The sequence below is a fragment of the Choloepus didactylus genome, chromosome 7 (genome assembly GCF_015220235.1).
Source record: "Choloepus didactylus isolate mChoDid1 chromosome 7, mChoDid1.pri, whole genome shotgun sequence".
Taxonomy (NCBI): Eukaryota; Metazoa; Chordata; class Mammalia; order Pilosa; family Megalonychidae; genus Choloepus; species Choloepus didactylus.
In genome coordinates this window covers 108093930-108105932 of record NC_051313.1, presented here as the reverse complement: position 1 = coordinate 108105932, position 12003 = coordinate 108093930, and the positions used below count along the sequence as shown (strand labels likewise).

Below are 12003 nucleotides of genomic sequence, written 5' to 3'. Positions count from 1 at the left end.
CTGTTAAGGGAGAAGGATAGGGCTCAAATCCCACCCGTACCCATCCTGCCCCACAACGCCGCGGCACCACTCCCCCTTACGGCCCCGCCTTTCCGGAAGTGGAGGCGCGGACTTCCCATGGTGCCCCGCGGGGCACCCATTCAAATTGCATTGCGAGGACGGAGGAGGCTGTGATGGCAGCGTTGGAGACGGAAGTGCTTTCCTCGGCTGCAGTGCCTGGTAAGGCATGGGGTCCGGGGCTCGGGAATCCTCGAGGACCTGCTTGTTCTTTATAGCCGCTCCCTCCATACACCTAACCCTTTGGCCCTTTCTCCGGCTTGTCTCTGCTGTCATCCGCTTTTCCGCGTCCAGCCCCACCCTGGCTCCGACACCCCCACGGCCCCTGCTCCCGTTGGTTCGCTCCCCTCTGTCTTCCTCTCGGCGTTTTCCCAGTCGACTACAGTTTCCTTCGAGTCATTTCCCCAGATCGCTAGGCCCGCCGTTTTCTGGGTGGAACCCAGTCACTGCCTCCGAAAGTAATCCCACATTATAGGCGAGAGGGATCGGGACTCTCTCCCAGTCACTGCCCGCACAGGAGGTTGCGGAGAGAATGTGCGTGTGTCGCGGGGCTCCCTTCGCAGTAGTGGCTGATATGATGGCCTTAAAGGAATAAGAAGACTGGCTTTGGCCTTTAAGCTTTTCCTTTTTCTCCCTTGTCCCTCTGTCCACATAGCAGATTTGGACTGGCTCGAGAAGTCAGAGGAAACTCATGCTCCAGAGATGGAACTACTTAAGACTATCTCTGTCCAAGGACCTCCCTACCCTTCCGAGTCCTTTTGCCCCAGAGTCTGCATGGTGCCAGTGGTGTTTCCTGGGCCTGTGAGCCAAGAAGGCTGCTGTCAGTTTACTTGCGAACTTCTAAAGCATATTATGTACCAACGCCAGCAACTCCCTCTGCCCTATGAACAGCTTAAGCACTTCTACCGAAAACAACCTCCCCAGGTAAGTACTGGCTTTGGGGAAAAGTTGTGGGAAAAGTTGTAGGAAAAACTTGGAGGCTCTTAGAGGGTAGGCAGGTTAAACAAACAAACAAACAGACACAAGTGGTCAAGCTATCTTCATAGACTTTCAGGCTAAGCAGCTGTGAGGAATTTGATGCAGTCACTTTCTCCCCATTCTAATCTTTGATAGTCTAACCCCTTCCCTGCTTTTTCTCTTGTTTTCTCTTCCTGAAACTCTTATTATTTGTTACATTTGGACTTAGTGAATTGACATAATTTTAGTGTCTTTTCTTTCCAAATTTTCTTCTCTTTTTTTGTTGTTGTCATTCTATTTTCTGGGGGGACTTCCTTGACTATTCTGACACGTCATATTAAGAACTCATTCTTAACCTTTGCATGTTCCTTTTTAATAGCAACCGGTTCTTTTTTTTTTTTTTTTTTTAATGCTTATATGCCTTTAAAAAAAAATCAGTTTTATTGAGATATAGTCGCATATCACACTGTCATCCATGGTGTACAACCAGCTGTTCACAGTACTATCATATAGTTGTGCATTCATCACCCCAATCTATTTTTTGAACATTTTCCTTATACCAGAAAAAGTAAAAATAAGAATAAAAAAAAAAAGTAAAAAAGAACATCCAAATCATCACCCTCCACCCATCCTATTTTTCATTTAGTTTTTGTCCCCATTTTTCTATTCATCCATCCCTACACTGGATAAAGGGAGTGCGATCCACAAGATTTTCACAATCATACTGTCACCCCTTGTAAGTTACATTGTTATACAATTGTCTTCAAGAGTCAAGGCTACTGGGTTGCAGTTTGATAGTTTCAGGTATAGCAACCTGTTCTTGTTGCATGGCTGTGTTAACTTCTCTTATCTGAGGATATTATTGTATTTTTGGAGTTTTCACGTTTTTTAAAGCGTCTTGGTTTCTTTCAGACTCATTTTCCCATTTGTTTTTGTCTCTGACTTTCTTGTTGTTGGAGGCTTTTATTCTGTGTCTGGGTAAATATTTAAGAATAGGTAATTGAAAGCTGACTGGAAGTTCTGTGTGCAAGTTTGGGCCTTGTGAGCTGACAGACTTCACTCTAAGGAGACTGGGTAGGAAACTGGTTGTCTCTGGCGAACTTTCTAAAGGTCAATATTAGAAGGGCTTCTCTCTGAGTATGGGAGGACAATTGGCAGGTAGTTTAAATGTCTTTACATGGGTTTTCACCCAGTCCCCTGTGTTCACTCTTGCCTTCTGTGGTGCTGATATTGCCAACTCCTGAGCCTTTCTGAGGTTCTGCAGAGTGAATCAGTTTGCTTCTCATGGGGTCCCCTTGGCCAGCACTTGGTATTCAGCTCTCTTGAACTCCATCTGCTTTCTATCTTCCAAAAATTTGTGGTTGCCTCTTGGCCACTGTTGTCTAGTCTCCAGTTCTGTTTGCCCTTGGGAGTTATTTCTCTCTTGTTCTCTTTCCCTTTTAACTTCTTTTCTCTCATTTAGTAGTATTCCTGGTGGCAGCACAAATAAGCCTGTGTTCAATTTGCCATGTTTAACTGGAAGACCAACCCCAGAATTACCTTTATCAGACCAAATAATCCTCATTCCTGTTATCACTCCCTGTACAGCAAAAATTTGCCATCCTCTGCCATGTTATGTCGCCAGAGCCCCTTCATTATTTTAGTTGCCTATTTCTGGATGCCCTCCAACTTCAGAACACTGCCTTTGCTCTTTCAAGTGTGAGAGAATTATGATTTTGTGCAAAGAATATATTTTCCCTTTTGATATGATGCCCTCAGATAAAATCTGGTGTTTTGATCATGGCAGTTCACTGTGCTGGAAGTCCAGTCCCATTAGTCTTTCTAAAACATCTCAAAAGGGTTCTTCAGAGAGCATTAGCTAGAGCATTAACTTCCTGTACCTTATCCTTCTCTTCCACCATTCTTTGTCCTCACAGGCAGAGGACATAGTGAGGAAAAAGCCTCGAACCAATGCTGAGACGAGCAGCAGGAAATGCCAACAAGCCCTGGCAGAATTGGAGAGTGTCCTCAGCCACCTAGAGGGCTTCTTTGCCCGGACACTAGTACCTCGAGTGCTGATCCTTCTTGGGGGCAGTGCCCTAAGTCCCAAGGAGTTCTATGAGCTTGACTTGACCCAGCTGGCCCCCGACAGCAGAGACCAGAGCCTGAGCACAGCAGCTTGTCTGCGCCATCTCTTCCGAGCCATTTTCATGGCTGACGCCTTCAGTGAACTGCAGGCTCCTCCACTCATGGGCACCATCATTATGGCACAGGGGCATCGCGAATGTGGAGAAGACTGGTTTCGACCCAAGCTCAACTACCGAGCGCCCAGCCGGGGCCACAAACTGACCGTGACCCTGTCCTGCGGTAGACCTTCCATCCCAACCACGGCCTGGGAGGATTATATCTGGTTCCAGGCACCAGTGATGCTTAAAGGCTTCCATGAGTAAATAAGGGTGCTTCTTAATCATGAAAACACTGGCTGAATTATCTTTCTCCATGTGGCACCCAAGTCACCCATCTCTTGCTTGGAGCTGGAGCTGCTTCTCAGCAAGGGAGGGAGGAAGGCTTGATCCTTCTGGCTGCCTGCCTCCCCTCCTCAGACTGCCTGGTGGGTGGATGGTGTGGCTTGGCTGTAATAATCTTCATTGCACAACATCTTTTTGAATCACAGGGTTAATTTTCCCAGGGGGTGCTGGATCAGGCATTTATTTGGGGTTGGAAAGAACACATGAGCCCATGGATACTCAGTAGCCCTCTTCTCCTCATTGTGGCCTCTCAGATTTTTTAGCAGTGACATAATGTGGTGTGACTCATAAATTTAAATATAAAATGAATGAATTCCTATTAAATTTTATTAAGCCATATTAAATCAGAGGCCTAAAGAGACTTTCTGGCTTTGAGGCTAGAGTATTTTGTCTTTCTTCTTGGCCTTTTCTGCTTCAGGGCTTCCAGGAATTTATTTATTTTACTAATGGTTCTTTCTCTTCAGCAGCCTCAGGCCAGTCTGGGAAGTTAGACTTGGTCAAGGTCCTGTAGCTGATTTGGATAGCAGAGCTGAACTAAAGTCCTCTTCACCAACTTTCTTTCCTTGCTGCATACTAAGGGTTGTTATAACCCCTAGATTCTGTCTTTCCAAAGCAGACAAAGGTTTTACTCACCAAAACCTTTGATGTGGGCAAAATTCCAGGCCACTTAGTGAGACCACAGTGATTTAGGGCAACAGTCTGGCCCAGTGTGCTGAAAGAATGGTGAGAAGGGAGGCGCTCCACACAAGCCTAACTCTCAGAGAGCAGGAGCTACAGCCCTGTTCATTAGCAATGGTCTGCCGTGGCCCTGGGTGCCTCGGGTGACTGCTGCAACACTTCAGTCCTTGTTAAGGCAACCACTGATTAAAATACATGGCATGTGCCAGGCATGGGAATCTGAGGTTGGAGGGTGAGGCCCATTCTTTCCCTCAGATTGAGAAGCAAATGTCAGGGGAATGGGGATCTGGGAGACCCAGCTGAAAGAGGGCTGGTAAAAGTAAAATGGGAGGATCTTTGCAAGGCCTAATTGAACTGTGGGCTGAGGGCCCCAAGACTGCCTTGTGGGGTCAGTTCCCCAAGGCCAAATGTCCCTTTAGTAGTTCTGCCAAGCCTGTCTCCATTGTGGTTGTCTGCGGCTGCTGGCAGTTCCTGTTGGCAATATTGTCTTTAAGCAAACTCTGCCCTCCTGCCTGTGGCAGTTTCTCCTTAGCTACATCTCTGACTTGGCCATCCTGATCCTTCTCTTGTCTCTGACTTGATGCTATCCTGACCACCAAGTGTTGAAGCTCCCTTTGTCCCTGGGGAAGGAGAGTACCTCATTTCTTCGAAGCCAGATGAAGACACTGAATCCTCACCCTGCTGGTGTTGGAGATATGAGCGTGCATGTGTGTGGATATAAAGGCAATAGTACATACATTGCAAGATTGTTAGGATTAGATAAGATAATGTATGTAAAGTACTTAAATGTATTTCATTTTATACTAAGTTTTAAGCACTTTGCATACATTATATAAGTTTAACAAACTTGTGATATAGGTATTATTATTATCCCCATTTTATAGATGAGGCTTTAGGAGGTTGAGCAACATGCCTAAGTGGTGAAACCTAGATTCAAACCCAGTCAGTCTGGCTCCAGAGGCTGCTTTACACTGTGCTGCACATCTTGCATAGTTTTACTCTGAAGTAATTAAATAGTATCTTCCCTGATAAAGGTGGTAGCACTGGGAAGCTGTAGGACTCCTCTCTGACTTCAGATTCTGATAATTGACGAATTTGCGGGTAATAGGTGCTGAGTAAATATTGACTAATGAAAACAAAAGGTTTTGATTCATTTTTGTGCTGTGACCACCTGGAACATATTCCACCAGCCAGAATTTTGGCTACCTTTCTGTGTGGTGTTATCTTACAGATGAGGAACAGAGTCCTGTTTCCCTCTTAGGGAAGGGACAGGGCTGAGACATCTGACTAAAGGGAGCAGGGGAGCTTTGAACTAGGGTGTTATACATTGTTTAGAAAGAGAAGACACAGTAAGTCAAGTCAGCTCCCTCAAATACTTATTTTAAAAGCCTTCATACCAATGCCTTGACAATCAAAACAAACTAATTATCTGGGTAATTTAAAACATTCCTCCATAAGCTTGGCATTGGAGCCCTGTTCATCCTGATTTCATGGGTCCTCTCCAAAGGAATCCAGAAATTAAAAGATAAATTAATAATACTAACAGTAAAGCTCATCTCCTTCCTTGAAGACAAGCTGGCTAAGGAGCCTGTTGATCTGTTTGTCCTTGGCTGGGGACTCCAGAGGTGGATGTGATGGTCTCCAGCCAGGGAGAGATAAGCCTCCACTGCAGTGGGGGGTCTGGACTTTCATTTGTTGCTACCATTTGGTCCTAAAGGAACAGTGGATAAACGTTATCCATCTTGTACTCCTAACCACACCCTCCTTCCCCAAGGTGTGATGCAATCCCTCACCACATTGCCTGGGTTTCCATTTGTCACTTCTTTGGAATAATACTGTGAAGGGGTGGATAAAGAGATATCTGGTGAAGACGGCTCAGGATGAAACGGAGGGACCCAATTCTGTAAAATCTGGCTTTGGGAAGGATTAATTGCCCTGGATCCTAGACTTTTAAAGCCAGGAAGGATCTCAAATCTATTCTAAATTCTTCATAGATAATTCTGAGGCAAAAAAGTGATGCAACTGCGGTGAAATAATACAACTAGTGTCGGAGTTAGGGCTTTGCATTGTTTTTCTTCCCAAGTCCCCACTGCAGGTACAGTGAAGACTCCTGAATGCCAGCTATGTGGAAGAGCTCAAGGAGGGCCAAAGTATCATGGAATTGGCTGGATTGGGACCTGCAACCTCACACTGTGAACTACCTGTATTAGGGAATCCATGCCGTTGCTGAGACAACTCAAGACAACCTGTCCCGAACTCGGGAGAGGAAGAGGGAGGGGCTAGGGTGTGACCAGGCTTTAGCCAAGGGCTCTGCGAGGAGTAGGGGAGGCCGGAAGCGCCGAGAGGGCTGGGCCTTGGGCGGCCGTGTGGGTGGGATCCCGGCTTCCTGCAGGTCGGAGGGGCGGAGCTTGGGGTCTCCATGGAGACGGCTTCTCCTAGCAGCCTGGCGGGCGTTGAGCAGAGTCGCCGACCTGATGGACGCCGAGAGCCTTCTGCTGTCGCTGGAGCTGGCGTCTGGCAGTGGGCAGGGCCTCAGCCCAGACCGTCGGGCCTCGCTGCTCACGTCCCTGATGCTGGTTAAGCGCGACTACCGCTATGATCGCGTGCTTTTCTGGGGCCGCATCCTCGGCCTAGTGGCCGATTACTACATCGCGCAGGGCCTGAGCGAGGACCAGCTCGCACCGCGCAAGACTCTCTACAGGTGGAGACGTCTGGGGCGGGGCGAGGCCGCAAGGATACTGAAGTGGGGAGCCTACTGGGGGGTTGGGAAGCAGTGTGCGGGTCTGAAGGAAATGTTTAAGGGGTCACGGAAGCAAGTGGACTGGATCTGAGGAGGATGGCATGGGAAGGGGTGGGGGGCCGGGGTCTGGGGACGAAAGCCGGTGGTTGAGGATTAATGGGGGCGGGGACTGGGATGTCAAGACACTTGAGACTGCTGGGAAGTGGAAGGCAATATCAGAGAGGGAAGATCTGAGAAAGCAGGGAATAGTGGGGTCCAGGCCCTGGGAGGACGAGTTCTAGGCCTTGAGGTGTCAAGAGAAACATAGATGAGGTTGGGTTTATAATAGAGGCAGAGCCTAGAAAGAGCTGGGCACTACCGTAGAGGACTGTACAGCCTCTTTTTGACCACCCTCGTGATTATGGGGAGCTCACCCTCTTTGAAGTATTCCATTCAGGCTGCAGGCATTGGAGACTTCATCTATCCACTCATGCATTCATCTAACATTTATTGAATGCATCCTGTGCCAGACTTGGCGTTACAAAGATGGCTAAGATTCCACCCTGTATCCAAGGAAGGAGACAGATGTTTACTCAACAATTGCAGCATGGTGTTTTAACACTAGAACAGAGGTGTACACAAAGGGGGGTGGGGAACAGGGGAGTATTCTCTTAGAAGGCAATTAGATAAGTTTACTAAGGGAGTAACTTCCTTTGAGATTTGAAAGACAAGCAGGAGTCATCCAGGAAGGTGTCTGTGTGTGTGGGGGGGGAACGATTTCATGCTAGATAGAGGGGACAGTTCTACCAACACTGTTGGATGGAGAGGCCTTGGAGTGTTTTGGATAACAGCAGGTAGGTAAACATGGTGGTGGCAGCATAGGGTGTTGTGTGGAACTGGATGGAGAGGCCAAGGGGTTTGAACTTTGTCCTGTAGGCTATGGGGAGCCACTGAGGGGCTTTAAGCAAGAAGTGCCTGCTCAGATCTGAGGGGGCAGGATGACCTGGAAGTGGGGTGAGCATTTAGGAGCCTGTTGCAGTGTCCAGATGAGGGGGTCTGAAAGGAAGGGGTAGCAGAGGGAATGGAGGGGAGGGTATGGGTTGGACAGATTTAAGTGATGGAGTTGGCAGGCAGTGAAGGGAGCAGTGAAGAAGAGGTCCAAGTTGATCACCCCTTCCAACTTCAGCCACTAGGGGAGTGCTGGTGCCACTTACTGGAAGAGTATTCCAGGAAGAGGACATAGTAAGTTTGGGATGAGGTGCTTGGGAAGCAGGGAGCTAAGATCTGGAGCCAAGAAGAGAAATTTGGTTGAAGATAGAGATTTGGGACTCATTTCATTTTATTCTATAAATATTTATTTATTGAGCACCTACTATGTGCTAGGCACCAGTATCAGTGGTAAACAAGACAAAGTCCTTGTCTTTGTGGAACTTATATTACAGTGGGTATATGTATGTTTGGAGGAAAGACAGACAATAAATAAATACACATATTACATGTCAGATGGTGCTAAGACAAAAAATAGAGCAGTAAAAGGGGGATGGAAAATAGAGGATGGGGAGCAATTTCAGACAGGATGTTCAGGGATGGCCTTTGAGACAAGATCTGAAGGGACTCAGGGAGTGAGTTATGTGGATATCTGAGGGAAGAGAATTCCAGGCAAGTGCAAAGGTCCTGAGGCAGGCATGTGTTCAGTTTGTTTTTGGAGCCCCTTGGACGCTAGTGTGGCTGGAAAGGGGTGAGTTAGGGGGAGCATTGTAGGAGACTGGGTCAAAGAGGTAAAGCACAAGGGCAATCATGCAGGGCCTTGTGGGGCATTGTAAGGATGTGGCTCAATGGAAGCCACTGCAAGGTTCTGAACGGAGGAGTGAGGTGATTGGACTTGGGTTTTAACAGGATCAACCTCGCTGTTGGATGGGGGCTAGACTGAAGGGGGAGCAGATGTGGAAGGGGGAGGCCAGGGAGGAGGCAAGAGTAGGCAGTGGCTTGGACCAGGGTGGGAGCAATGGAGGTGACTAGATTCTGGATATAGCGAGGCAGTAGCTGAGGCTCTGGGAGTCAGGGGAGTGAGACTGCCCAGGGAGAAAAAGGATGAGGATAGAACTCTGGAAATACTTAAGGCCCTGGATGGGGAAGAGGGAATGTCAAAGGAAATACGTATTTGTTGGCTTTTAGGGTGCTTGGATGACATTCTCCCAAGTAGTTTCTTGGAGTGGGTGGGTGTGTGTTGGGGCGGAGGCGGGGATCAAGGTGCAGCTAGTTGAAGAGGGAACGGCACCCGCAGGGCAAATTGTTACTCTGAGAATATTGTTCAGAGCTGGAGAAGAGGAGGGAGGGACAGGAAAAAAGGCCTTTTCTAGGGCTGATTTGAGGGCCGCTCTTGTTTTGCAAGACCGAGCAATTTCAGAGAAAGAAGGACAGGAAAGTGACCAGAGCTCAGACTGGGTCCCAGCAGGAAGTGAGAAAGAAGGGGCTGGTCCAGGGTGCCTCTGAAGCACTCTGGAACAGAGCACTCCTGAAGCCCTCAAAATAGGAGATCTTTGAGCCTGGGTGGGGCTTTCCTGAGAAATGGGGAGAGATGGCCGTGCTATTGGCTCAGTAGCCAGACTGAGCACGAGTTTGGGGCCCTCCAAATGAGGAAAGTTCAGCTTCCAGAAACTCATCCGGAATTTCATAGTTCATATATCTAGAGAGAAGCTCTTTTAATCCCCATGCATATTAAGCTTTTGTGACCTTTCAAAAAATAAAACTGAATAAAATAAATAAGTAAAATTGAATTGCATCACCCATGGTGGCTTAGAGCTTCTAAGAAGAAAGGTGGGAATCCCAACAGCTTCTCTTGGGTCTAACCCCCTACGGAGAAGGGGAGGTGGGGGACTGGGTGAGAGGGGGGAGCTGAAATCTAGGGGTGGTGTGGATGTTGTTGGCAGCCTGAACTGCATGGAGTGGAGCCTCTTGCCCCCGGCCACAGAGGAGATGATGGTGCAGACGTCTGTGGTGAATGGTCGCTTCATGGGGGACCCTTCGCATGAATACGAACATACCGAGATGCAGAAGATGACTGAGGGCGACAGAGTCTTTGAAGAAGAAATAGTGGTGAGTGAAGTGGGGAAGGGGAGGAGAGCCTGAAGGAAGAGGACCTGTCCCAAACCTGGCACAGTAGAAATTAGGGCAACAACAAGAGTAGTTGGGCCAGGTATTGAGTACCTGGGAGTGCTAGGCCTTGGGCCATCTCTTTGAATCCGTGCAGCTCTCAGAAATTGGTACATTGCTTTCCAGATGGCAGAGAGGAGTAAATTGAAGCTTAGCGAGGTTGAGTGACTTGCCCAGCGTCACACAGCTCCTGAGCCACAGTGGGAAGAGGGAGCAGTAGCTGCTCCTGCACGAGCCTGGCTCTGGGCTAGGGACTCAGCTGTGCTGCACTCTGGAGACAGGGAAGGAGCACAGGCTCTTACATTTTTGCACCAAACATTCTTTACTCGTTAATACATTCACATGGTTCAAAATTCAAAGGTACAAAAAGGAATACCTCAAAGTTTCCCTTGCATCCCTGTGCACCAGCCACCCAGGTCTTTCGGGGCAGGGGGCATTATTGTTGTCATTGTGTGTGTGTGTCTTTAAATCTTGCTACTCAATGTGCTGTCTGGATAGGAAGCATCACCATACCTTGGGAGTTAGAAATGCAGAATCTCAGCCCCAGCCTCAGAATCTGCATTTTAACAAATCCCCCAGGAGATTCCAGTACACATTAAAATTGGAGAAGTGCATCTTCCAAACTTTATGCAAGTACAAGCCCCAGCAAGTATCTTACCAATACATATTCTTTTTTGACCTTAAAAAAGAATGGTAGTATGCTATAATATTATACAGTTCTGTACCTTGCTTTTTTTACTTAACAATATATTTTGAAATTCTTTTTTTTAATCAGTGCCTTAAAGAGTCTCCTCAATCTTTCATCACTGTGTGAATGTACCATAATTTATTGTGCCTTATGAGGAAACGCAGATTTCCAAGTTTTAGCTCTGACAAACAGTGCCACATGAATGACCTTGTACATACGTCATTTCCAATGTGTATACTCTACCTGAAAGATCAATTCCTAGAAATAGAATTATGAAAAGTAAGGAGTCCAAGTTTTGAAACTAGACCAACCTGGAATTCAAAACCCAGCCTCTCCACTTGAACCTGGGTGATGCCTAAAGTCCAGGTGCAGGTCTGTGACCTCAGTTGCGGCCGCTGCCCCCTCTACCCAGCAAACTCAATCTCCCAAGCCTCAGCTTTATTTTCTGTAAAATTGGGATAATTATATTTATTTTGCAGGTTTGCGTGGATCAAATGAGGTAACATATGTAAAGCTCCTGGCCTAGGCACTTAGTAAATAATAAATATTGGTTTTCGTATCCCCACTGTGAACAATTCAGATCAGCACCCCGTGAAGTGGGTGACTCACTGGCTCTGTGGGGGCCTCTGTAAAATGCTGCTTTTCCCCAGACATCTCTGTGAAGTCCTTTTGTTCAGGGTTGCCTGTGATACTCATTTTTTTTTCATAGATGATTTGTTTGATTTTATTTAAAATAGTTTCATTTTCAATTCATTTCTAAATTTTGATGGCAATATAAGTGGTATTTTAAAAGAGGAATATTTATGTACTGTATGATTCTACTTCTAAAATGTGTGTATTTATCCAAGTATGTTTTCATCCTTGCCTTGATCATGTATAATTCTAAGGTAACAGTTAACAATCATAATTTTATATTCTAAGTGTTTGAGTTAACATTCAAAGTTATTTTCTGTTTGACTCAAATGTTTTTGTTTAGAACTGCATAAGAACAAAACTAAAACATGGCCAACATATTAGATTTTCAGCAACATTATTTCTTGCTTACAAATATGCAAGTACTAATCTATGGAATTTTTCTCACTTTATGTTACTTCTTACAAAATTTATCATTTAGTAGAATACCAGTGACATTTCACAATTCTACATTATCATACGTAATTTCAGTAGTAAGTTTTGGTCAAAATTATTGACTCTTTGCTGAATTGAGTGCTAAAGGGTCCATATAAAAGATTTTATTTAACGCT

At 46.4% G+C, this 12003-nt stretch overlaps 2 protein-coding genes across 7 annotated transcripts in view; both read left to right on the top strand.

Moving 5' to 3' along the window:
* Positions 1-134: 134 nt before the first annotated feature.
* Positions 135-5674, top strand: LOC119539374 (MAD2L1 binding protein). 2 transcript variants are annotated; one of them, XM_037842893.1, is made up of 3 exons: positions 135-219; positions 713-981; positions 2931-5674. In XM_037842893.1, exons 1-3 carry the CDS (start codon positions 174-176, stop codon positions 3441-3443), a joined length of 828 nt encoding a protein of 275 aa, XP_037698821.1. In that variant the 5' UTR covers positions 135-173; the 3' UTR covers positions 3444-5674. The 2 variants fall into 2 exon arrangements, with proteins under 2 accessions (XP_037698821.1, XP_037698823.1); XM_037842895.1 differs by having other exon boundaries at positions 138-219; positions 716-981.
* A 999-nt stretch (positions 5675-6673) lies between these two features.
* RSPH9 (radial spoke head component 9) overlaps positions 6674-12003 on the top strand; it is a 39482-nt gene continuing 34152 nt past the window's right edge. For all 5 annotated transcript variants that reach the window (XM_037842891.1, XM_037842890.1, XM_037842889.1 and 2 more), the window contains exons 1-2: positions 6674-6900; positions 9849-10014. In XM_037842891.1, coding sequence (XP_037698819.1) covers positions 6674-6900; positions 9849-10014 — 393 coding nt within the window. The remainder of the gene's footprint in view (positions 6901-9848; positions 10015-12003) is intronic.

Coding starts and splice junctions, on each gene's coding strand:
- LOC119539374 (XM_037842893.1), top strand. CDS start 174: ATGGCAGCGTTGGAGACGGAAGTGCTTTCCTCGGCTGCAGTGCCTG. Junction 220..712: donor TTCCTCGGCTGCAGTGCCTG/GTAAGGCATGGG, acceptor CTGTCCACATAG/CAGATTTGGACTGGCTCGAG. Junction 982..2,930: donor ACCGAAAACAACCTCCCCAG/GTAAGTACTGGC, acceptor TTGTCCTCACAG/GCAGAGGACATAGTGAGGAA.